Source organism: Monodelphis domestica, chromosome 2 (genome assembly GCF_027887165.1).
Source record: "Monodelphis domestica isolate mMonDom1 chromosome 2, mMonDom1.pri, whole genome shotgun sequence".
Classification (NCBI taxonomy): Eukaryota; Metazoa; Chordata; class Mammalia; order Didelphimorphia; family Didelphidae; genus Monodelphis; species Monodelphis domestica.
In genome coordinates this window covers 45,205,739-45,230,438 of record NC_077228.1, presented here as the reverse complement: position 1 = coordinate 45,230,438, position 24,700 = coordinate 45,205,739, and the positions used below count along the sequence as shown (strand labels likewise).

The window sequence follows — 24,700 nt, the reverse complement described above, 5'->3', positions numbered from 1 at the left end:
ATTTTTCCAAATATTAGCTTATTGTATCCTTGTAAGAACTGTGAAGTGGGTGCTATTATTATCTTTAAAAATGAGGAAACTGAGGCAGACAGAGATTAACTGACTTGCCTGAAATCACACAGCTAGTAAGGGTCTGAAGCCAACTCAGGTCTTCCTGATTCTAAGCCTACTACTCTTTCCACTGTACAACCTACACTTGTATTGCTTAGCCCATCCACATATAGAGAAGGCTATCTTTGGAATCAAAAAAGACCCAAGATCAAATCTTGCATCAGATACAAACTGACTGGGTAACCTCTCCAGAGCCTTCAAGCTAATTTCTAAGACTAAAGGTTTCTAGAGTTGAATAAAAGATCTTCATCTGTAGAAAGAGTGCATTTCCACACTGGTGAAAACACAAAAGGATCTTGGTAAAGCTGCCAAAGGATCACAAGTAATTACCTCAATCAAATCATTTTGTGATCTTAAAGCAAGTAAGTATGCTTGGCAAATGATTGTGACAGACAATAAATATTCTGAAAAAGAATGAAGGCATGATTCAGAAAGGTTCTATAAACCTTATAAGAAAGGTTCATAACAGGGATTAACCCATTAATCTCAAAACATTTCATAGCAAAAAGACTATTCTTTAGTATTTCCAATGAACTAATTAAATATAAAGTATGAAAAAATTCACAATTCAAAAAAATATAGGTCTCTTCAATTGGTTCCATGACAAAGTGATTCTTACTTTATAGCTGTAACTAGATACTTACATTTCTACTTGATATATGTCATATCTCAAGTGCACTGTAAACATTTAATTCAGGAAAAATCTTGTAATTCAGCAATAATGTTATCCAAAAATATTACCATTAAAAGTTGTGTGTGTGTGTGTGTGTGTGTGTGTGTGTGTGTGTGTGTTTTCTAATTAAGTTCCCATCTTCTCATGGCACTCCAGTGGTTGCTCTACTAAGAGACAGATCTTGATGAAGAATTTATAATCTGTCTTTAATTTGGGGGTAAGGGGACCTGTGTTTTCACAGACACAAGGAGCCTTGTTTATGGGTGTTTTTTCCACTGATACAAATGGGAAACTCATCTTAAATTTAATAGTCTTAGAAAGAATTGCTTAAGGGTATTAGAGTTTAAGTAACTAACTAGTTCATGGTCATATAGTCAATATATGGTAGAGGCAGATCTAAACTCAGGTCTTCCAGACTCTGCATCAATTCTACCACACTGCTTCTTGATAGCAATGAAAGCATAGGTCTAAATTTCATTATACATAAAAATTGTGTTTTGTTATAAAATATGGATAGATAATTCCACTCAATATATTTATCTACCACAAACCTGTTTTCAAGTCCTTCAGGGTCCAAACTCTGTCTTCCATGCTCCTAGTCTATTCCTTCTCTCTGTTTACTCATAATAATGATAATCTAGCATTATATTCTCCTAGAAAGTTAATCCTATTCATAAAATCCTATGAACTCCCCTCTAATCCCTTCAGCAAAACTCTTCCTGAATCAAGTCCTATTTTTTTGCCTGTATTCCTAGAAAAGGTGATTTATTTCTAACACTTAAGAAGGATGTTGATCAACTGGATATTGTCAAGGACAGCCAATCCCAAAAGGTGACGTCACCTGAGCATTGTCTTGTCTACATATATGCTGCTGAATAAAGGTGGAGAGAATCACACAACCATTCTGACTGGGTCCACCACAAATCTATTAAACAACCTTCGCTGGGATCTCCCTGCTGTTCAGCAATCCACTTTCCAAACGTCTACATCCCTCCTCAAATGTTCCAGGCTCTCCTTGATATTCTCTCCTCTCTAGTTTTTGGGACATTACTCTCTCACTCCTACCTTTCTGACCACCCCTTCCTTTGCTGGATCCCATCTCCTAACCACTGATGTCCCTCACAACCCTATCCAAGGACCCTTTTCTCTTTTCCTTCTATACTACCTCACTTGATGATTTCATCAGCAATCCTGGAAATCAATAACCATCTTCATGCTAATGATTCTCAAGTTAACTTTCCTGCCTCAGTCTCTCAGCCAACCTCCTCTTTCTTATTTCCAACTGCCTTTCTGATAGATATCTTGAAATGGATGTCCAACAGACATCTTAAACTTAGTATGTCCAAAATAGAACTCATTTTCTTTTCTTCTAAACCCTCCCCCTCTCTTACCTTTGCTATTATTGTAGAAGGTAATACCATTTTCCAAGTCCTTCAGGCTTACAATGTAGGAGTCATTCTGGATTTTTCACCCTCTCTCACCCTCCATATCCAAGCTTTCATTTCACCTCTACAACATCTCTGGAATACACTCCCTTTTCTCTTCTGAAAAGGTCACCTTATCCCCTTATAATTAATTGGATTATTATAAAAGCCTGCTGGTAGATCTGTCTGCATCAAGTCTCTCCCCACTCCAATCTATCCTCCCTCCATTAAGCCACCAAAGAAATTATTCTAAAACTTAGGTCTGATTGTGGTGCTCACATGCATACCAAGGTGGGCTCTCTCTCTGTGTCTGTGTCTGTGTCTGTGTCTGTATCTGTGTCTCTGTCTCTCTCTCTAAAACTCCAGAAGTAAATTTTAAAAGTGCTCTGTTTGGCATTCAAAGCTCTTTCTAATCTAATCCTCTTACCTTTCCAGCCTTCTTACACTTTACTCCCCCCCCCCCCCAAACATATACTCTTTAATCTGATGACACTTTAATCTGGCCTTTAGCTGTTCCACAAATTAGTCATTCCATCTCTCAGCTCCCAGCAGCATTCTCTCTGGCTATTCTCTGTGCCTGGAATGGTCTCTCCTCCTCTTTGACTACTGTCTTCCCTGGCTTCTTTTCAGTTCCCAACTAAATCTCTCCTACAGGAAGCTTTCCCTAACCCTTCTTAATTCCAATGCTTTCCCTTTTAATTATTTCCTATAATCCTATAAAGAATGTGCTTTGTATATATACATATGTGTATACATACATGAGTATGTATGTGCATATGAACATATACATACCCAAACACATACACACATGTTGTCTTCTCCATTCAACTATAAGTTCCTTGAAGGCGGGGGGGGGGGGTCTTTTGCCTCTTTATATGGCTGCAATGCTTAGCACACATAGTAGGCACTAAATAAATGCTTATTGAAATGGCGGAGGTTGAATGTTTAGCCTGGAGAAGAGCCAGGATAATTATCTTGAAGGATGTGAAAAGCTGCCAAGCAGAGGAAGGACTAGAAGTGTTCTGAATAATCCCAGAGGAATTTTCAAAGGAGCAAATTTAGACTTGGTTTCAGAAAAAAATCTCCCATTATCAGAAATGCCCAAAAGAGGAATGGACTGTCTAAAGAGCTGGGGTTTTCCCCTTCTCAGAAGACCTTGAGCAAAAGTGGCTGGACTACGTCAGTATCTGAGCTGGGAATAGATGGCTTCCAAAGTCCTTTCCAACTGTCAAATTCTGGAATTCTACCTTTGTCAAGTTAATTCCTCAACTATAATCTAGATCCCAACTTCTGTCTCCTTCTGTTACCACACTTATCAACAACTCCAATTTCTTAATATCCCCTAGTTCTTTCCTTTTTCAGTTTAAAAAAATGTACAAACCTCTCCTTTTAAAAACAAATGCCCTTCACTTGAATGCCCTAGACTATGCTCACTGCTGGTCCTAGATCACTCAGGTCTTGATGGACCCCAATCTCAGCTCTTCAGTTTCTATCCTAGGGTCCTGTGATTCTTACTGGTGAAAGTTCATCATATCAAGGTGCTCCCATGTCTAACACAAATGCACTCTAACCATCTTCCTCTCTTGTTGATTCTCACAAGTCACTCCTCCCTCTCCTTTCTCTATCTCTTGTTCTAGGAACAGAAATCAACCATTCCTAAAAAGAGGGTATATATCTGACCTATAATTCCACCTACCATTCCTATGATTTCCTATTCCAAAATATGCTGTCTTCCCCAATAATATATAAGTTCTTTCAGGGTGGACTGTCTTGTTGAATTTCTAACCTCAGCACTTAGCACAGAGCCTGGCCTATATTAAATGCTCAATAAATGCTTTTTCATTTCTTCCTTCTTTCCCAAAATGTTAGACCTGAAACTGAACACAAGACTCTAGATGTGACCTGATCAAAGCAGAGGACTAACCCAACACAACTATTGCCTCCTTTACTCTGAATGGACAATATGGCTCAACTAACTCAAGGCAAAAATGTTAGCTTCTTTGTCTGCCAAGTTATAGGGCCGACTCAGAGAAAGTTTCGGGCCACGAAAATCTGATTTATTTCTAAACTAGCTGGTGTCTACCTATAATTCCTCCACCTACGATTTTTTTTTTAAACCTAAGTGTGGTATTCTACATTTATCTCTATAAAATTTCCTTTTAGTAATTAGAACCATCTTTCAACTGCTCGCTACCTAAAATATAATTTTATCTCCACATTTCTTCATTTTCCTTTGAGAGTGTGTTCCTATCTTCTCTACAATAACCACAAACATTAAGGAATAGGAATTTTTGTAAGTTATCAAGAGGACATGCATTAGGCAGAATCCAGACTGGATAACTTTTAATGTTTCTTTCAGTTCCATGATGCAATGAAAATCTAATTCATGAAATGTAGTATGGAATCATGCAGAATGGTGTCTACTAAAAGGTAATGGGGACAGCTGGGTAGCTCAATGGATGGAGAGCCAGGACTAGAGACAGGAGGTCCTAGGTTCAAATCTGGCCTCAGACACTTCCTACCTGTGTGACCCTGGGCAAGTCACTTGACCCCCATTGCCTAGCCCTTACCACTCTTCTGCCTTGGAACCAATACACAGTATTGACTCCAAGACAGAAGGTAAGGGTTTTTTTAATTAAGGGGGAAAAAAAGGTAATGGGCAGGGGGAATCAATGGATTTAGAGTTAGAGCACCTGATTCAAAACCTATTCTTGCTTACCATTTGGATGTCCTAGGGCAAGTCACTCACCTGCTCTAGGCCTCACTTTATCATTTGTAAAATGAAGGGGTGAACTAAAAGGTCTCTATAATCCTTCCCAGCTATACATTTGATGATCAGACATGGACATTAGGAATAGATAATGATAGAGTGCAGTGGCTCATTGCTTGTATTTTGTAAAAGTCCAGCAATTCCCAGCAATTAGAATCATGCAGAAATGATAGACAATAAAAATATATTGCTAAATGTTTTTGTGGCTGAGTAATACTTCTGCAAATTTCTTTCTGACTGTTTTAGTAATATAGCATTATGGTATGGTATGGTAACAACTGGATATGTGCCCTTCCAAGTGACTAACCATTCTAACAAGTTAAATTCAAAAGTATAACTTTCTCACTCAAAACTCAACTTAAGTATAGCCATGATAAATTTTAGCTCTAGAGGTATTTTAGGACAGTACAGAATAGTTCCTGAGTTTTTATTCTCAAATAAAGAACCTACTATTCTCATGCTTTTAAAAGCTGATTTTAATCAAAAAGACAAATGTTTTAAATTTTTGGAATACATTGTTCAACCTTTAACACATAAGAAATTTTCATGAAATGTGGACCAAATTGGTATACAAATTCTTCATTATTTTATTACTTTTAAATATGTATGTACTAAAGAACTAATTTCATGAAAAGGTGATTCAGAATGAGAATAATCCTGTTTTAAGCATACCAGGCTTTTCTAAATACATTAAGATTTTAATCATTCATAGGGAGATTATGTACTTTGTAGATTACCAGTGGTAAATTTTTAAACCCAGACTGGCTTCCTGCTGCCACCCTGATATGCTCCTGACCTACCATACCCCATAATTCAATTACTCTGTATTCAAGAAAAACAAGCTGATTTTTAATACAAACTTTGGGAACAACGTTATAAAGGTGAGTATTTTTCAGTTTAGTATGCTTAAATGAGAGGGCTTGAGAAAAAGCAAAATAAATTAAGCTACACTATGACAAATAAGCACTTAACCAGGCTTTCATGTGCTAATCTTGTCCTAATCAATTAAACAAGCTCTTATTAAGTGCCTACAGTGGGCCAAGACCCCAGGGATAAGACCTGTGGTTAACAAACAAAAATGAAACAGAACTTGCCCATTCTTTCTCTAAGGAGTTTACATGGGCAAAACACCATGAACACACCTAAGTAGATCAATCTATACAAAAGGTCATGGGGTACAGGAACTAGTTAGGGGAGAGAGTGGGTAGAAAATGGCTTTTTGTAGATGATGGCACGTGACTGAGTTTGGAGGTTAGGGGAAACCATGGATTCTAAGAGACCGAGGGAGGGGAACAGCAGGACTGGTAACGGGGTAAGGGACCAGGTTGCCAAGAAATCTAAATGTCAGAGTTTATATATTCCTTAGAGGGAACAGGGAACTACCGGAGTTACTAAGTGGAAGGGCAGCATGATCAAAAACTTTAAAAAGATCCCTTTGTTGCTATTTGGAAGATGGAATGGAATGGGAAGAAGTTCTCTCCTTATTTATTGCAGGTATTACCATCATTAACCATTTTAGTTCTGTCCTTTTCAGTGGTCCTCAGGTGTGGACTTGGCTGTTGAGTTGTTCATTTTGTTCAACAGCTTTTCCTTCCCCGACCCTCCCCAACTTTTCTTTTTTATTCTTTGTTACAGGGGATGGGTGGTCCTCTAAGGAGGGATACATTTAGAAAGTAAGGTAATATAAAAACCCAGAAGATAAAAATACCTGTGATAGTGCCTCAGTGAGATAAAGTACGAGAGCATTCTGTCAACCTCCTTCCCTGCCCTCACAACTTCCTCAGTCCAGCTCCCCAATGCCTCAGCCACCCCCCAGGCTTCAGCAGCACCCGAGGTTCCTCAGCCAAATCAAGTGAGTGTTTCAATTCCCAGACAAGTTCCTGTCATCGCTTCCTCTTTATGCTGGCTCCTCAGAATCATCATCTTTGCTTGCTCTCACGGACCCAATCTCGCATGACCTGTTTCTTCCCTTCCCAGGCAGAATCCTATGCCTGGACCCTTTTCACAAGAGCTCTCCTTCACTTCTGAAATCCTTATTCCTTTGATCTTTTCAGCTAACCCTGAATCTCAAGACACCTAGCATCTAGCCTGCTCTGCCCCTACTCCTCCCTTCACTGAAACACTCTGCTTCCTCACCACTCACTCAGTGCCTTGCTTACAACTAATTCCATTGGGACCACTTGGAAACATTTGTAATTCTATCCAATGGACTTTGCCTTTGACCTTTTACATACCCTCCCTCCTTCTTAGTACCTTTTCTTCTCTTAGCTTGATCACACTGTACTTAACAAATATTCATTAAGCACCGACTATGTGTCACATTGTATGAAGTCTTGAGGACCCAAACACAAAGACAAGAGACTTGGTGAACATATTAGTATTTTTGTTCTAATTTGAACAAATTTGGTCCAAAAGTTTAGACATTTGTCCTAAGTCCAATTTAATGAACACTGAATTGTCCACTAATGTATGGATGGGATTGTTATCTGCAACAGTAGAAGGAGAATGTGCAAGATGAAATCATGGATACTAGAAATATTGAACTTTCAAATTAATTGAACATCAAATTAAATTCATTATGATAATCTAGACTATATTAAATTTATGAGAATGGATCTGTTGGAACTCAGCTTGGAAATTAGCTTAGCTAATTCTTGGACTGGAGACACGCAGTCCAACACCAATCCCATAATCAAAGCCTTTTCAGCCTGGTAGGTTCCAAAAGAGCTTAGATTCCACCAACATGACCTTTGAGAACTTTCCATCACCTTTATTTAGCATCAGAGGAAGATTTTAGTGAAGGTCAATTGGATATAATAACATAAAGACTAATTACAACATGGCATTCAATCTGTTCTTTAATTTTCTCTAAATGTTTTCTAGTATTACTTCTATGCCCAGGGAACATGAGTCTAAGAGGGGCATTAGTATCTACACATAGTTATTGTAGCCATATGGTTTTTATAAATATATACTATGAAGAAAAAAGGACTGATTTTTTATACATAAATCTTCCCCTTGATGCCTGCAATAGCTGTCAGTAGTATGAGTTTCTAATTATTGAGAAACTTTTACACAAATATATAAAACACAAGTGCAAATAAAATATAAGCTTATACTAGAAAGGTGGGAAAAGAACAGGAAAATGTTAATATATAGTGATATCCTAACCTACAGGAATAAGTTTCCTAAATCCCTACCAATGAGCATAGTGTTGCCACAAAAAAAAAAAAGTTTACTTTTCTGGATTCTCTCCCTCCCTTCGCCCTGCTTCCACTTCTTTACAAATCCAAGGAGTCACCTCCCAGGTTTATTCAAAGGATCAGATGACATAACCTTTGTCGTACACCTAGCACAGTGCCTGGTGTATAAAAGGTGCTGTAGAAATACTAGCTCTTATTCCTTCAATAATCATTCTAATTTTGCCAGTGCACAGTCTAAATTCATGATTATAAGGAATTATTTCACTAGCACTAGGCACATCAGAAATACAGCTTCCTAGGGTCAAGTTACCTAGTTTTAAAAAGGTGAATTATACTAAATAATAAATAACCCTGTTGTTTATATGAAAAATAATTTTCTTTTCTAGACAACATATTATCCTTTACAATTAAGTCAAAGAATGTCATTATGGTGATCTAGACTAGTAGTGTCAAATTCCATTAAAGATGGGGCCCCCATGATGCATCTGATTCCTTTGCACTACCCCATGTCTGTCTGGTATAGAGAAAGGGAAAATATAGAGACATGCATCTAGCAGCTTGTTTCATCCACTGCCAAAAGAGAGCAAAATAGGAAATACAAGCTATATTTATATCCATGCTTACCTGTAATCGATTTTAAAGGGGGACTTTCTTCAACCAGAGAACTATCTTGAGTCCTAAAACCAAATCTCTGCTTCTTCAGCTGTATAAATTCTGCAGAATACATGGAATCTACCTGATTAATTTCAGTTGGTTGTGCTATCTGAACATTCACATGTTCAGGAGAAAATGGCAAGTTTTCAACATGTCTCACTGTTTTTGCCAAGTCGTTTCCAGATGATACTTTCAATGTGAGAGTAGAAATCCCCAAATTAACAGAATTGGGTTCCCCAGAACTAGCAACACTGTATAAGATATGGCCATCATCTTCAGGAATTGGGTTGTACCATATTTCACCTTCATCATCTGCATCATTTTCCTCACTAAATTCTAAAGCATAATTTCTTGACGTTGAAGAGTTTGTAGCCTTATGAACAGGTTTTGGTCGATGATGTTGAGATAATGAAGGAGATTTGAATAAATGGGTGACCTCTTGAGTCTTCTTAGACTCTTCTTCCAGATTAGGAGACTTTAAAGTACTCTGATGTAGCCAATTACGTTTCTTAGAAACTGTGATTCTATTATGTGACCTCTGTTCATTCAATTCATTGTCCTTTAAACCTTTAAGTTCTCTTTTCTTCATTGAAGACATGTAAACATTTTCAATTAAATCTGTTAGAAAGAAAAGAAAGTAAATTATTATTCCAGATTTACCAAAAAAGAAAATTTCTTAAATCTAAGTTACTATGAAAGACTATTTTAAAAAATATAAAATGCTCTCTGAAGAGATCCAAACCAAGATAAGTTTAGATGTTTCCTTCTAAATTCCTAAATTCAAAATTTGGAAATTTAATATAAAAAGTCTTAATAGCTCTAACTTCTAGGGATGTGAAGAACTCAGAGTTCAGATTGGGGTGTATTTTTTTTGGACATGACCTTTGTGGAAAGTTGTTTCACTCAATTACATATGGTTGTTACAGAGTAATTGCTATCTTAATGGAGGAGGACTGGAGCAAGGAAAGGGAACTTCAAAGGAGAGAAGGTAGATTTACACATACTGAATATTTTAAATTATTATTTTTTAAAGATGAGTAAAGTTCTGGACACATTGAATTTAGACATGTCAGATTATTATGATGTGTTGATTAGTTTTGCTGGACTATATTTTTTAATCTTTTTTTATTCTTTATGAGAGATAAGTCTAGGAGAGGAAAAGAAAACAATAGAAAATCTAAGAGACATAAAACCAAAAGATATGAATAGAAACTTATTTTAAAAATAATTTCCCTCATAGTAAGCTCCCTTTTACTGAGAATATTCCTAAGAAACATGTAAAACAATCTCTTGTATTTCCTTATTCCTAATTATATATACTCACAGATGAAAAAAAAAACAAGAAACCCAAAATTGGTTCTTACCTTTTTTTTTTTAACCAAAAATCAGATTTAGGATTCTTTCCCTTAGTTTCTTCCTGTAGCTATTTATTTCTCTCTTTCCCTGCCAACTCCTACAATTTTTAGGGACTTCAGCAAGCAAATCCAGTAAAACTACAGAATGAAGCATAAATCTAAAAGTTCAAAAGTTTGGCTTTGAAACAAAAGTTTGGGGCTTATAGATTTTGGTCTGTATGTTCATTCTCAACATTTAATAACACTTTAAGACCCACTTCAACTCCTGTAATCTTTAACAGAATTTCATATACATGGAAAGAATTGCATTTAGGCCCTTACGATATTGTCTATAAGAGGTAAAGATTATAAAATTACATGACTCATGACAGCTGCAGTCCACAGCTCATTTTACATTTTCTAGGAAGTATCTTACAATCAAAATTTGATTTACCTAGGCACATTATTTAAACTAACAGTCTTCTGACAAAACATTGTAAGTGATACCACAGACATGCTTCTACTTGTACAACATTCCAAAAGAAGTACACCAAGAAAATAGAGCTCCTATCAGACCTCATTTAAACAAACTGAAACTTCTACTGATAACAAACACTTCATTGATATAGAATAAAAAATAGTTATTGAAATACCTAGTAAAATTAATTTTAATAAAACTTCAAGTTTCAAAAGCTTGAAACCTATGTGGATTAATCACATCTAAAAAGAAGCTATAAAGAAACTACCCCAAAATTTAACCTGAAAACTACTTGGCTATAGCCCTTAATATCACCAGTATTTTTCATATTTTATAAGTAAAGACAAGTTGAGAGCCTCCCCATAGCTCCTCACCCCTTAACTTTCTAGAATCTCTACCTTTATCTCTCCTCTCTCCACCTCTGCTACAAAGTCCCTTCCCTAGGGTACACAACTAGTGGCTGAGAGTTGAGTCCTCCCTCTCACTAACAGGGTGAAATTATATTCAAGTATCCATCTCAGAGTCCTGAACATTATTTTCTCATAGGAATTTATATGTGATTATGATATTTTATAGTTCTTAGTACCATTAGACTTCAAGTACATTAAATATCCCCCAACTGAACTTGAAATGCATGTTCCCCATATAAACAACATAATAAATCTGCACAGTTCTACTATATAATTCCTCAAGAATCTGTCATCTTTTTGGTAATATTTATTTATTCCAAAAACATACATTGTAACCTATCTACAAATTGGAAAATGGTCTTCTAGAGTTGCTAGGGCTGAAAACTTTATCCTATAGCTGCCCTCACAGTAAACCTCTCCAAACTTAACTACATTGGTCATCAAACATAAAGCATATGGTCGGGGGCAGCTGGGTAACTCAGTGAATTGAGAACCAGGACTAGAGACAGGAGGTCCTAGGTTCAAATCAGACACTTCCCAGCTGTGTGAGCCTGGGCAAGTCACCTGACCCCCATTTCCTAGCCCTTACCACCCTTCTGCCTTGGAGCCAATACACAGTATTGACTTCAAGAAGGAAGGTAAGGGTTTAAAAAAAATAATAAAGCATATGGTCACCAGCCAATCCCAGGAATCCTTCCAATTTGAGAGATAAGATTATGAACTCTTCTATGATGTGGCTTTCTATTGCCTTTCTTTGGATCTTCTGCACTTAGTACAGTACCTGACACAGAGTAGGTAGTTAATAAATGTTTCACTGATTGAGTGACCAATAGGGCCTACCAAGAGTGCTTGTCATCCACTGGCACATCTTTTGAGAATGTATCAATCAAAATTACAATGAGGCATTACGACATTATGTTAGACTTTTCTGAGTTATACTAACATTGTTTTTAATAAAGAAAATGCATCCTATTATTATCATCTATATAAGAGGGAAAGACCAGAAGCAATGAAAAAATTGAATCTGGAGGACTGTCTCCAGAGAAAAGGAGATAGAATCCCAGCTGACATCAGGGGATGGTATGAAACAAGAAATAAGAAGGATTTAAAGAAACTCGTGGAAATGTATGTGAATTGATACAGGGTAAAATGAGCAGAACTAGAATAATTTACAAAATGATCACTATTTTAAAGATAAAAAACAAAGTTGAAAATCTTCAGAATTCTTATCAACGTAGTAACTAATCATTACTTTAGAAATAAACATGGCTCCTGCCTCTTAGCAGAGAAATGATGAACTAGAGATGCAAAATAAGACATGTATTTTTAAACATGGACAGTACACTGATTTGTCTTGCTTTATACTCGTCATAAAAGTGAATTTTTATTTGAGAAGGAAGAGAATTAGTAGGCACTCATAGAGATGCAAAACAAGAAAGAAAAGTGCCTTAATAAAGCTTTAAAAAAAATCCTAAGAAGAAAACCAACTAATTCAAAAGGGGACACAAATAAAGCCATTTATTACTACTTAATATATGCTTATAATAAAAAAGAAATTTTAATTTTTTAAAGAAAGGAGAAATCTATCATTCCAAACTAAACAACTGAATTATATAAACTATTAAATAAACAATTAATTTATAAACTATGGGGCTTCTTGAATGTGTTAATTGGAATGTCTATTTCTCAATGACCTGGGTATCCTCCACCTAAAATCATTAATTCTGTCCATGAAATACAGTTGAATAAATAAACAGAGGCAGAACAAGGTTAGTTAGTTCCACAATAGATAAGTTAGCACCACTGAAATTTAAACACTAGCTGTGCTATCTAGTAACAATTCAATGATTATCTCAGTTGATCAGCCAAACATAGCAAATTGAAGTGCATCTATGATGTTATTATGGTTGAAGCATTATATTGATTATACCTGTACATGAATAGCCCACTACTAAGCTCTCATTGGACTGCTTCTCCAACTTACAGCTCCAAAGCATATCTTCTCACAGTCTCCATTTTGTATACTTCTTAACTTCCTCTAGCCTTCCACTATTTTTGACTGGACAATTACTTTTGCATTCCTTAAAATCTCCTTGCTGTTTACTGGTGCTAAACTAGCTCAAAGCAAGTATCAGAAATAACAAAGGAAACTGTCTTCTTTCACCATCCCCTATGCCCAAGATTTCCTAAAACCTATCTTTCTTGTTCCTTCTTTTTCTCTGAAACACTATGACTACAAATCTCTATGACTATGTCTCAAAAGATTAGCATTAGCCAATCCTTATCTAAGATTCAGTCCCTCATTTACCAAGTACCTCTACCAGCATATCCTAAAGGCAACTCAAAAAGCATTACCTTTTCCCTTAAGTCTCTTCCTCCCAATTTCCCTTTTTTCCTGTCAAAAATCACCTCTATCCTTCCAGGCTCCCAGGTTTGCTACCTTGGAGTCATCAGTTCCCTTGGGTTTAATGATCACTTCTATGTAAATGACTCCCAAATCTTAGCTTCATTTCCCCACTCTGTTGACTAAACATATAAAATGAAGTCCATAAGCATCCCAAACTAGGTCCCAAACTCAACTTCATTGCCTTTCCCCAAGATCCTTCTCTGTTTCAAACTTCCATCTTTTAGTCACCTAGGTTTACAACCATGTTGTCTTTGAAAGCCAACCGTCTTTGCCTCACAAAATCAATTGTGAAATCTTATTGTTTCTACTCCTACCCCACCCCCATCTCCCAATTTCTCTTTCTCTGCTCACACAATCACCAACCTAGCTCTGGTTCCAGCCCTCATCACGTCTGCATTGCCCTCCTAACTGGGCTCCCTACCTCTAGTCTTTCTACCTTCTAAGCCAATTTTCACATGGCTGCCATGCTGATATTCCTAAATCAAAAGCCCTCTGTTGAAGAACCTCCAGGGGCTCTAGAATTAAATACATCTCTAGTATTTAGTATTTCACCGTTTGGCCCCATGAGGCTTTGCAGGCTATTTACATTATTTCCTCTCACATACTGATCAGCCAAACTCACCTACTTACTATTTCACCATATGACATTTCATCACCAACCTCTGGGCCTCCTATACAGATCTACCCCCATACTGCCCCCTCCCCCCCAACTTGAAACACTTTGATCAATTAAATTTTCTGAATTTCCCTTTAGGCTCAGTTCAAGTATCACCACCTAGAACTGACTTTTCCTGATTCCTGCAATTGTTCATATTTCCCTTCTCCAATTACTTGGTAAATATTTTGTATATATTTTGTACTTATAAGTACATGTTTCCCTTCCCCTCCTCAGCAGAATATAAGCTCCTTGAGGCCAGTAAGTATTTGGTTTTTGTAGTTGTATTACACATACACACACACATACACACACACACACACACACACAGCACAGGGGCTGTCACATATTAGGTGATTAAATGTTGTTAATTTGAATGACTATAAGGAAAACTGCAAATTATTTCCTATTTAATATTAATTATAAAATAGTGAGCAAATAATATGATCAATTCTCCTCCCAGAGTTGACATAAACTCATCAGGAATAGTGCTTTATAGGTTTATGTTGGAAGTAAAGAAATCTCTTCTTTGGTGGAGGAACCAATGAGGAGAAAATCTGTTCTACAACTTATTCTCACTAACAGTAAAAAACAAATGGCTAGGGTAGAATGAAGGGAATGAGGTAGGGGGAGGTAATCACATCTTAAGAGTTAAGGATAAAAGGCAGAAAAGCAAAGCATGATCTCATATAACACTACAGCTCTTGGAACAAGGCTTAAAAGAAAAGACAAGCAAAATCTCACAGACTAAAATTCCAAATTAAGAGGAATGTGAAAATCCTAAGGATGAAATTCTGAGAACCCAGAGAGTAACAATTCTAATAAAAAGGCAAAAGTATAGTTGTCAAATGAATATGCGTTTGTATTCCCTTCCTCTACTTTTCCCCTTTTCTCTCCCTCCCTGCTACTACCCCATCTCTTTCTCTGTCTTTTCTTCCCCAACCTTCCCCACCACTGCCTACAGAAGGAGCTGCTATATCTCTACCATCATCATGCTAGGCCTCAGAGTCTCTGTGAAGCCTAAAATAGCTAAAAGAACAAAAAAGTTCACCAGACACCAGTCAAATCACTATGTCAAGATCAAGCAAAAATGACATAAAAGACACTGACAACAGGGTATGATGAATTGCAGCAAGATGACAAAATACATGACACAGAGGATTTTGACAATTTGGAGCATATAATATCAAAGCATCAAAAGCATTCCTGATATGCAACAAATTTTACCATACAGAGATTGTTCACAATGTTTCCTCTAAGAAACCTAAAACTATAGAGAAGCAGATCAGCAGGCCCATCCAGATCACCAATCCAAATGCTGATTCCTTGAGGAGTGAAGAAAATGAGTAAGCTGATTTCAATCATCTTCATTTATGTTAAATAACACCTCAAATGACAAATAAGAAAATTAAAAGGCAGCAATCTAAAGGTATATTTGTAGGGAGATGGGACTAAAACTCCCTAGGTTCTATTTTTTGAAAGGTATGTAGAGAAAACAGAAGCAAAGAGAGGAAGTAAAGGGTAAATACAAAAGTATGGCAGGGTCCCATGAGAATAAGGTCAGGAGGAGTAAAAAATACCACGTGCTAAGGAAACTAGAGATAGATACTGTTTGTTGTTTCCAAGCTATACTAGGGTAAAAGGGGGACAAAACAAAAGAGAGTCTACCCTAAATATTCACAACAGAAGAAAAAGAAAAGACAGAGAAACTCAATTTTTCTTTTGGTTATTTTTTTCTCAGCCCAAGAGAACTGTCTTTGTACAAGGAAGGCTAGGACAACAATGGGGGGGGGGGACTGGTACAAGCCAGGTTTGAGTCAATGTGCTAAGGCAGCAAAGAATGCTAATGCTCTTGAGCAGCTTTAAGAAAACCCTGAATTAACAAGGTGATGCCCCTGCTGTCCTCTGCCCCAGTCAGACAACATCTACAGTATTGTATTCAGGTTGTGTTTTTATAAAAATATGACCTTTACCTTCTGTTTTAGAATCAATACTGAGTATTAGTCCCAAAGCAGAAGAGCAGTAAGGGGCAGGCACCTGGGGTTACCTGACTTCCCCAGGGTCACACAGCTAGGAAGTGTCAGAAACTAGATTTGATCTCAGGATCTCCTATCTTCAGACCTAGAGCTCTATCCACTAAGCCACCTACCTGTCCCTACATTCAGTTTTGGGCTACGTAGTTGAGGAAGGATATTGATAAGTTATAAAGCATTCAGGATGGTGAAGGACTTCAATTTCTGTCATATGAGGATCTGTATCAATAACTAAGGATGTTGAATCTGGAAAAGAAAAAGTGAGGGGAATGGGGCAATGGAGAGAATAAGAGATCTCTTCAAAGATTTCAAGGAGTTTTATGTTAAAGAAGTTATTGGGTTTGTTCTAAATAGCCTCAAAAGGCAAGACTAAGAGTAATGGCCAAAAATCACAGAAGCAAATTTGTTTGATATAAGGATCAACAAGAATGGCATTTTGTAATCAATTGCTGCAGGGACTAGGTTGAAAGCACTAGCAACAGTCTAGAGGAGCTGCTGTTATTCCCATGGGTCCTGAGCTGTCTCCACTGTGGAAGAAGGTAGGTAGTTGGTGTTTACAGTAGTGGTAGTAATTTGATCTGTCACATGCTATTCTCTGTCTTTCCCTCAGGATACCTTGATGCTATCAGCTAGGGTGGGCTGCCTCCCTCCCCCCCCCCCCCCAACAAAAAAAGCCTTAAAATTATAGGTATCCTCAAAATGGAATGATTTGGCTTATGAGGTAGAAAATTCCCCTAACTAGAGGTCTCCAAACAAAGGTTGAATGATAACTTCTCAGGACATTGTTATAAAGATAGTTTTTGGGTTTTTTTTGTTTTGGTTTTGGTATCAGCTAGTCTAAAGGGTAGTCAGGTGGCAGAATGGATAGAATGTTTAATATGGATTCAAGAATATTTAAGTTTAAATCCTGCCTTAGACATTTAACTAGTAGTTTGACCCAAAGAAAATAACTTAACCTTTTTTTTTCAGCCTCAAATACCTCATCTGTAAAATGGGGATAATGGACTGCCAGGATTATTGTCTGGACCAAATAAGATAACATAGATAAAGCACTTTGCTACCCATAAAGTAATATATAAATGGTAGCTGTTTTTTTATCATTATTATTATAAATTACTTTTAAAGTCTCTTATTCTTTTCTTATTTTTAATTCTGTGACATTAAAATCCCAGGTATCTCACTATCTTCTTCCCCTCACCACACTAGAAAGGCATCATTTAACAAAATGGTATGTATATACATGAAACTATGTCTTGCTTATTTCTATTTATCAGTTCTTTCTCTGGAGATGGACATACATAAATTATTCTTCAAGCAATATCTTATTGCTGTATATAATGATAATGTTCTCTTGGCTCTGCTCATTCCCCTCTTCATAATTTCAAGTAGGTCTTTCCATGTCTTTTTAAAAATTAACCTGCTTGTCATTTCTTATGGCACTGTAGTATTCCATTACAATCATATGCCACAACTTGTTTAGTCATTCCCTAACTGATGAGCATCCTCTCAGTTTTCAATTCTTTGCCACCACAAAGAGAACTATTATAAATATTTTAGAAGAGATAATTTTCCTTTTTCCCTGATCACCTTAGGAAAAAAACCTAAAAGTGATAGTGCTAGGTCAAAAAGTATACAATCATTTTTAGTTTTACAGTTCTCTGGGAGTAATTCAAAATTGCTTTCCAAAATAGTTGGATCAGTATAAAGTTCCACCAAAAGTGCATTAGTGTCACCATTTTTCCACATCTCCTCTAACATTTGTCATTTTGCCCATTATCATTTTAGCCAATCTGATAGATGTGAGGTAATATCTCAGAGTTATTTTGGTTTCCATTTCTTGATTAAATGATTTAGAGCTTTTGCCATATGGTTACATATAGCTTTTATTTCTTCATTGAAAAAATATTTGCCCACAACTTTTGAAGATTCCTTATTCTTTAGGTCCTTTATTATCTAATTCTAAAATTTTGCAATTTAAATTCTGTTCTCTCAGAATATGAATTTTAGGCTAATATAGTAGAATATGCCACCTTTGTGCCAAGCTAGAGAGCTGACAAAGCACCTGGAGAAAGGTAGTTTGGTGAACAATGCATAAACTAACTTTTCTTTCAATTATAAAACTATATTTTTCAACATTTTTCATGAAAAGTGGTAGTGAAAGTGGTAGAGGTAAAATAAGAAATTTTCATTCTTTCATATCCAATAGATTCTAATTATTAAACATCTTTTATGCTCAAGGCACTTTGCTGGACAAATTCTGAAGAAAGTGTTTACCAAGGACAGAAAGGAAAATTAGTCTTAACATCTTCAATTTTTACATAATAGTTCCAATTGGATCAAAATGCTTTCAAAACTGACATCTCATATCTTGATAAGCTATTCCTGAAAAGGAGAAAGGGCAAAGATTTTATTCATATTTTAGAGAAACTGAGCCAAGGAGAGATCAAAAGAAATTGTGCCCACAACAGTCATTTCAAGGCAACTGACTGAATGTATGAGGTGAAGGAGAGAAGAGTAGAAGACTGGCATGAAAGTTGAAAACAAAGATGACTAGAAGGATGGTGATATCCCCAAAAGTAAAGGGGGAAGGAAAGATAAAGTAATAAAATCTATGATCTGGCCCAATCTATCCATGCAACCCAACTTATGTGTGTTCACTCCATACTACACAAGAGGAAAAGAGTTTTTAGCTGGGTTCTTAGTCACTTAGCCACTAGCCACAGTCCCACAGAAGAGTTTACCCTTCAAAAGATATCTGCTACAGATACATGGTGATCTGTGGGGTGGGGGCAGGAGGGAGAAAATGTGTAATTTTCCTAATGGTACATGCACAGCTGTTGTTATGGTTGCCCAGGCAGTGGTTAGATCATAACAAGGAAAATATTGAATTTTCATAGCAAAGGGTATTGAAAGTTTTCATAATAGAGGGTAGATACAACTGGAGAACAACGTATAGTTGATTGTGTTGGAGACAAATCTAACAATGGCTATTTCAGGAAAAGTGGAATGTAGAACCCTCTAACTGATCAATTACACACTCATTAGGGTTAGCTCCTGGACCTTACTTTAGAGATTACTGATTTCTACTACTACAATAATCCTAACAATTTTGTCTGTTTTCAGCCTCTCCCCTCCCCAATCCATCTGACACTTAGTTGCCAAAATAATCTCCCTAAAGCTTAAATCTAACCATGTTACTGCTTCTAAAAGAAAAATTCACCTACTTAGCATTTATAAGTCAGCTGCAGTCTACCTTTCCAGTCCTTTTGTAAATTATTGAGTCTTCTTCTCCTTCTGGACTTCTCCAGCCTCAAAGCCTCTCTACCAACTAGTCTGTTCCTTACGACTAGAATGCACTCTCTCCTTACCTCTTAGAATCTTTAGGCTCTTTCAAGACTCAGTTCTTGATTTTCCTATAGCTTCCTGATGGAGTTGGTTGCTTGCTCAAATTATCATGTATATACTTGTCTGTTTATCTGTTATAAATCCCCAGTAGAGTATAAGTTCCTTAAAGGCAGGGACTGTTTTTCATTTGTATTTCATTAAAATTTCCCTCACCTAGCACAATGCCTTATACACAGTAGAGTTACTATATGCTTATTAGGATTAAATTTGGACTGGAAGATCATGCTGATTTTTTTTATTACTTGTTATAATTTTTTTGTTTATATATACTTAGGCATTATAATGAATAAAATAACCATGGAAATAAATATCCATAACCAAACACACCTAGTTGTCAGGCTAGCTGATGGTAAACTACTAGGGGCTTTATGTTATGCTTTAATCATTTTTAAAATGCAAAAAAAATCTACCTGTTACTTTTGAGTTTATGTCTGAGTAATGGGCACCAATTAAAATTTGTTTATAAATGGAGGATAGCTGACAAGTGGGTTCATAATTCCTAAGTAATCTTAAGGCTTGATGTAACATGATAATATTTATAACTACACGTAATAACTTTAAATTTCTGAAATAATCTTCTCAATTAGGAACAAATTAGCCAGTGCATCATTATTAAATACATAACTACATAAAATGACTAATAGCATATTACTACTAGTACTAAAGTTAGAAAAAGTTCATAACTTTTTTTAAAATTACCAACTTGATTATTTTCAAAAGACTTTACAAAGTTCTTCTCTAATGTCTCATTCAGATATGAGGACGGTTCTGGACTATCAAATGCTATGACAGTAGGGCACAAGCTCTAACAGGTTCTACCATTATTAGAAATGCTACAAGTATGATCTTGACAACAGCCAACATCTCTTGTCCAAGGACTAACCTAAGTTAGAGAAAAAGAAGCTTAACACCAGCATGCTGGCCAAATGATGATAAGTTCTTTTGCATAGTAATCAATGAAACAAAGAAAAATAGAAAATGCCCCTCAGTTAGGAACAGCACCCATTAACACCTGAAGTGTGCATGGAATGGTAGCAGAGGCTTTTTATCAATTACAGTTTTTATAAATTTATTTATGTTCTGATTCAATGATAGTTAAGTTGATGTGCTGCATAAGAAACTGAACCATATTAATACTAATATCCTTACTATTCATTAAACCAGAAGATATAAGAAGTTATAGTTAAATGGAAATATATCTCAGAAGTTACCTTAAAAAGAATTACCTTAAAAAAGAAAATAATGGAACTGGAGAACTGACTTTATCAAAGCAAAAAGAAACAATTTCATAAGATTTGTGGTTACCTAACCTTGCAGTGCTTCTAATCAGAATAAACAAAAAGATCACTATGAAAAGAACTGAAACTTACATGTGCTACTGCTTAGGGCAGAGGATAAAGATACAGAGAAACTGTAAAAAGAAACTGACAATATTTCTGAAAACCAATATATATATATATATATATATATATATATATATATATATATATATATATATATATATGTGTGTGTGTGATGGGGAACCTTTTCGAGATGGAGTGCTGGCTCCACCTCCATCCCACCCCCAGACCCTGTGCTGCCCCACCCCAGACCACATGCCATGCCCCTCCCCCATCAAGTGTTGGGTGTACCCTGCCCCCAGCCTTACTTAACACAGGGGAGGGAGAAAGCACTCCCACTGGGCTGCTAGATGGAAGGGCAGAGGATGTGAAAAAATGTCATTAGGCACAGTGGAGAAGGGGAAGAGAGAAGCTCCGCCCAAGTTCCTCTGCCTTTCTAGTGACAAACTCTGGGTGGGGGGACAGGGAGTGTCAGCAGAATGTCCATCTTTGGCACCCATGCCATAGGTTTGCCATCACTGATACATAGCAATGAAAAGGATTAAGAAAAGACACCAAAGGCTAGATCTGTATACCATGAATCCTTTAAGAGAGTAGAAAGACTCTAAACATGCCAAGCACTGAATGACATCATTAATTTTTTTTTACCATATCTTAAAAGATGGCAAATAGCTAGCAATCAATGTAGGGAGTCAAAGATACAGAAAAGGAAAAGTAATTATCCTAGACTATCACCAGTTCTGAAGGATCAACCAAAATAAAGCAATTATCAGAATGAGGAAACAAAAACAGCCAGAAACCTCCTGACTAGCAAATATTTGATTCTCCTTGCTAAATGGAAAGAAAGAGATAGCGGAAGATGTTAAGCAGTTACACAAACACACATGCACACACGCCTGACATGAGTCAATCAAGCCAATTCATTCCCAGATGGAAATTGAAGGACAACAAAGGAAAAAAAATTATTAGATTCAACACTATTTCTATTAGAAACTAATTTTATATTCAATAACAGTTACATAAAAGAATATCTGTTCCTATGCCCCCATAGCTATAATGCATGCCTCACTCCCTTCAAAGTTCACCTAAAGGAGCACATTCCACATTAGATCCTTCCAAGTGCTCCTCCCTACAAGTGTCCCTCACTCCGCACTGAAATGATCTTGTTTTAACTTTTAAAAAATTATATATACATAATGTTTCCTTTAGTAGAATGCAAGCTCCTTGAGGACAAGTGCTATGTTGATTTTGCTTTTCTGTTATCACCAGCTCATAGTACAGTGTCTGGTGTATGTTGGTGTTTGATAAATGCTTGTGCACTGATTGGTTATTTGGGATTCTAATTCCATCTATGTGATATAGATGAAGAAACAATCTTGATAGGCAGGAAACACATAAAACAATGTAATCATGGAAATCTACCTCATACCAAGAAGTAGAGAGGTTAGGTAATTTATCCGTCTAAAATGGGATCCCAGGGTGGTCAAAGGACCGCAAAAAAAAAATCACAACAATTTCTTCTTGCAAAGTTAGTTGGATTCCATCAGGAGAAAAGAAGTGATAGAGTCAGCAGCAAAGTTTCTAAAGGAGAACCCACTTACACGTTGTAGAAAGAATGAGTCAGATAATAGCATGGAAGACAATGCTGAAGACTGACTTCCTAGAAAGAGGAAGAAAATAATGCTGTTACCTTCCAGGTCAACCAAGTCTATCTCAGCATTGAGATTTCTTTTTAGACACAGAAGGAGGACTGGGACTAGGGGCGGTCCATTTCTTGTCTAATAACACAATTACCTCTAGGAAACAGAGAAGACTCAAAAAGCCTAGAGATGGATATAATCAGCCTTGGCCACCCAAAAACTCAGGATTATGGCTAAATACCAGTAGAACTATAGATGCTGACAATCACCCTGGGTCCTACATAAGCTCTGGATAGTAGTAGTAGGCTCTCGGTGACCGAGAATGACGATTGTCTTTGTGCCTTATCATCTACGGTGTACCCTCATATGGCTTTGGAGTCCAAAGGCTGAGGCGCACAGTTTGTGGCACATGGGGCCTGGGACGCCAGTTGTTACGGGAGGTGCGGTTGTGGCCTGGTGTCGGCGTTCACGCACAGCGGCAAGAGGTCGACGTCGCTCATCTTCAAAGTGGGGGCGGCCTGGTGAATGTGGGCTCGCCAGCTGCTTCTGCCAGAGGCAGCGAGTTCTAGTTGCTTTGGTGTCATGCCAGCCCACTTCAAGTTGGACTTTAGCTGGTCCTACATCAGCTCTGGATTACCAGTGGAGATAAATAGCTTATTCTCAATCAATCAGCTAACATTTTTTTTGGTAACCCTTACCTTCTGACTTAGAATTAATACTATGTATTGCTTCCAAGGCTGAAGAGCAGTAAGGGCTAGGCAATGGGAATTAAGTAACTTGCCCAGGGACACACAGCTAGGAAATGCTTGAATCCAGATTTGAACCCAGGTCCTACCTGTCTCTGGGCCTGGATCTCAATCCACTGAGCCATTTAGCTGCCCCCAACAAACATTTATTAAGTACCTAATATGTACCAGGAATCCTACTAAAAACTGGAAACACAAGTAATAGAAGTATAAAGCAAGTGTTGCCTTTAAAAAACCTACATTGAAATGAGGGAAATAGCATGAACATAAATAGGCACATAGAGAATATATGCAAAACAATCAAAAGTTAGTTAGAAAGGAGAGTTCCAACAATCGGAAGGAATAGAAAAGATTTCTTCTAGAAGGTAGCACCTGAATTGAATCTTGAAAGAGACTAGGGGTGAGGTAACAGTAAAGAAGGAATAAATTCCAGCCATCCAGGTAACACGAGGGCAAAGGCACACAGGCAAGAAGATGAAGATTGAGAAATGAAGAGCAAGCAGGGCAGTATGGACACACTGCAGTGTGCACTGAAGGCAGAGTAATGTGTAAGAAGCCAGGAAATATAGTAGCAGAACAGGTTGGTAAGAGCTTTCAATAACAGAGTTTATACTTAATACCAGAGACAAGAAAGGACCACTAGAATTTTGTGTGAGGTAAATATTTAGGGAATGCCTAACTCAATCCATCTGGGAAAGATTCAACAGGAGTCACAGAGTCACATGGTGTGTCTGAAGGCGTGATGCCAGGGTCCCCCTGAGACCCAGCAATAATGTCCTGGTACAGGCATAAGGTCACATGACATTTGAAAATCATTGGTCTATGATCCTGGACTGGGAGGAGCTACAGGTTTAAAAAACCAGCATAAGAAGCTGAGAGCTCTCTTTTTTCTGGAGCTGACTCTTGAACTAACTCACTCCCTGGCCTGGCATTGCTCTCTCTGTTCTCTTATCTCACTGGGCTTGGAGGCCAGCTGCAATGGAGGATTGGATTTTTACCTAAAGTTAAAAAGGCTAAAAGGGGTGCTTTTTAAAAAATCTTTCTCTCTCTTTACTAATAAATGCTTATAAATCTGTTAAAAAGTCTCCAGATAAATTTTTATTTATAATAATTTGATACTATCAGATTTATGTTTAGGAAAATTACACTAGCAACTATGTTCCCTCTTCTTAATTTCCCTATTACTGTCTAGGGTCTTACTACCTTCCTAGTCAGCCACACTTACAGCTTAGATATCATCCTTAACCTCTCATCTCTAAACATTTGTTAAATGCAGTCATTTCTATCTTCACATCTTTGGTATATGTATTTCTCTCCTCTGACATTGTTATCACCCTAAGGCATTTATGCCTGAACTACTGAAATAGCCTACAAGTTGGTCTCCCCACTCCAGACTCCCAATTCTCTATTCAGCTGT

At 37.0% G+C, this 24,700-nt stretch overlaps 1 protein-coding gene across 6 annotated transcripts in view; it reads right to left on the bottom strand.

Moving 5' to 3' along the window:
- SYDE2 (synapse defective Rho GTPase homolog 2) overlaps window positions 1–24,700 on the bottom strand; it is a 125,385-nt gene that overhangs the window by 87,897 nt on the left and 12,788 nt on the right. For all 6 annotated transcript variants that reach the window (XR_008916079.1, XM_016429898.2, XM_016429896.2 and 3 more), the window contains exon 2: window positions 8,806–9,453. Coding sequence is in view for 5 of the 6 variants with exons in the window: in XM_016429898.2 (XP_016285384.2) it covers window positions 8,806–9,453 (648 nt within the window). In the remaining variant the exon portion in view is untranslated. The remainder of the gene's footprint in view (window positions 1–8,805; window positions 9,454–24,700) is intronic.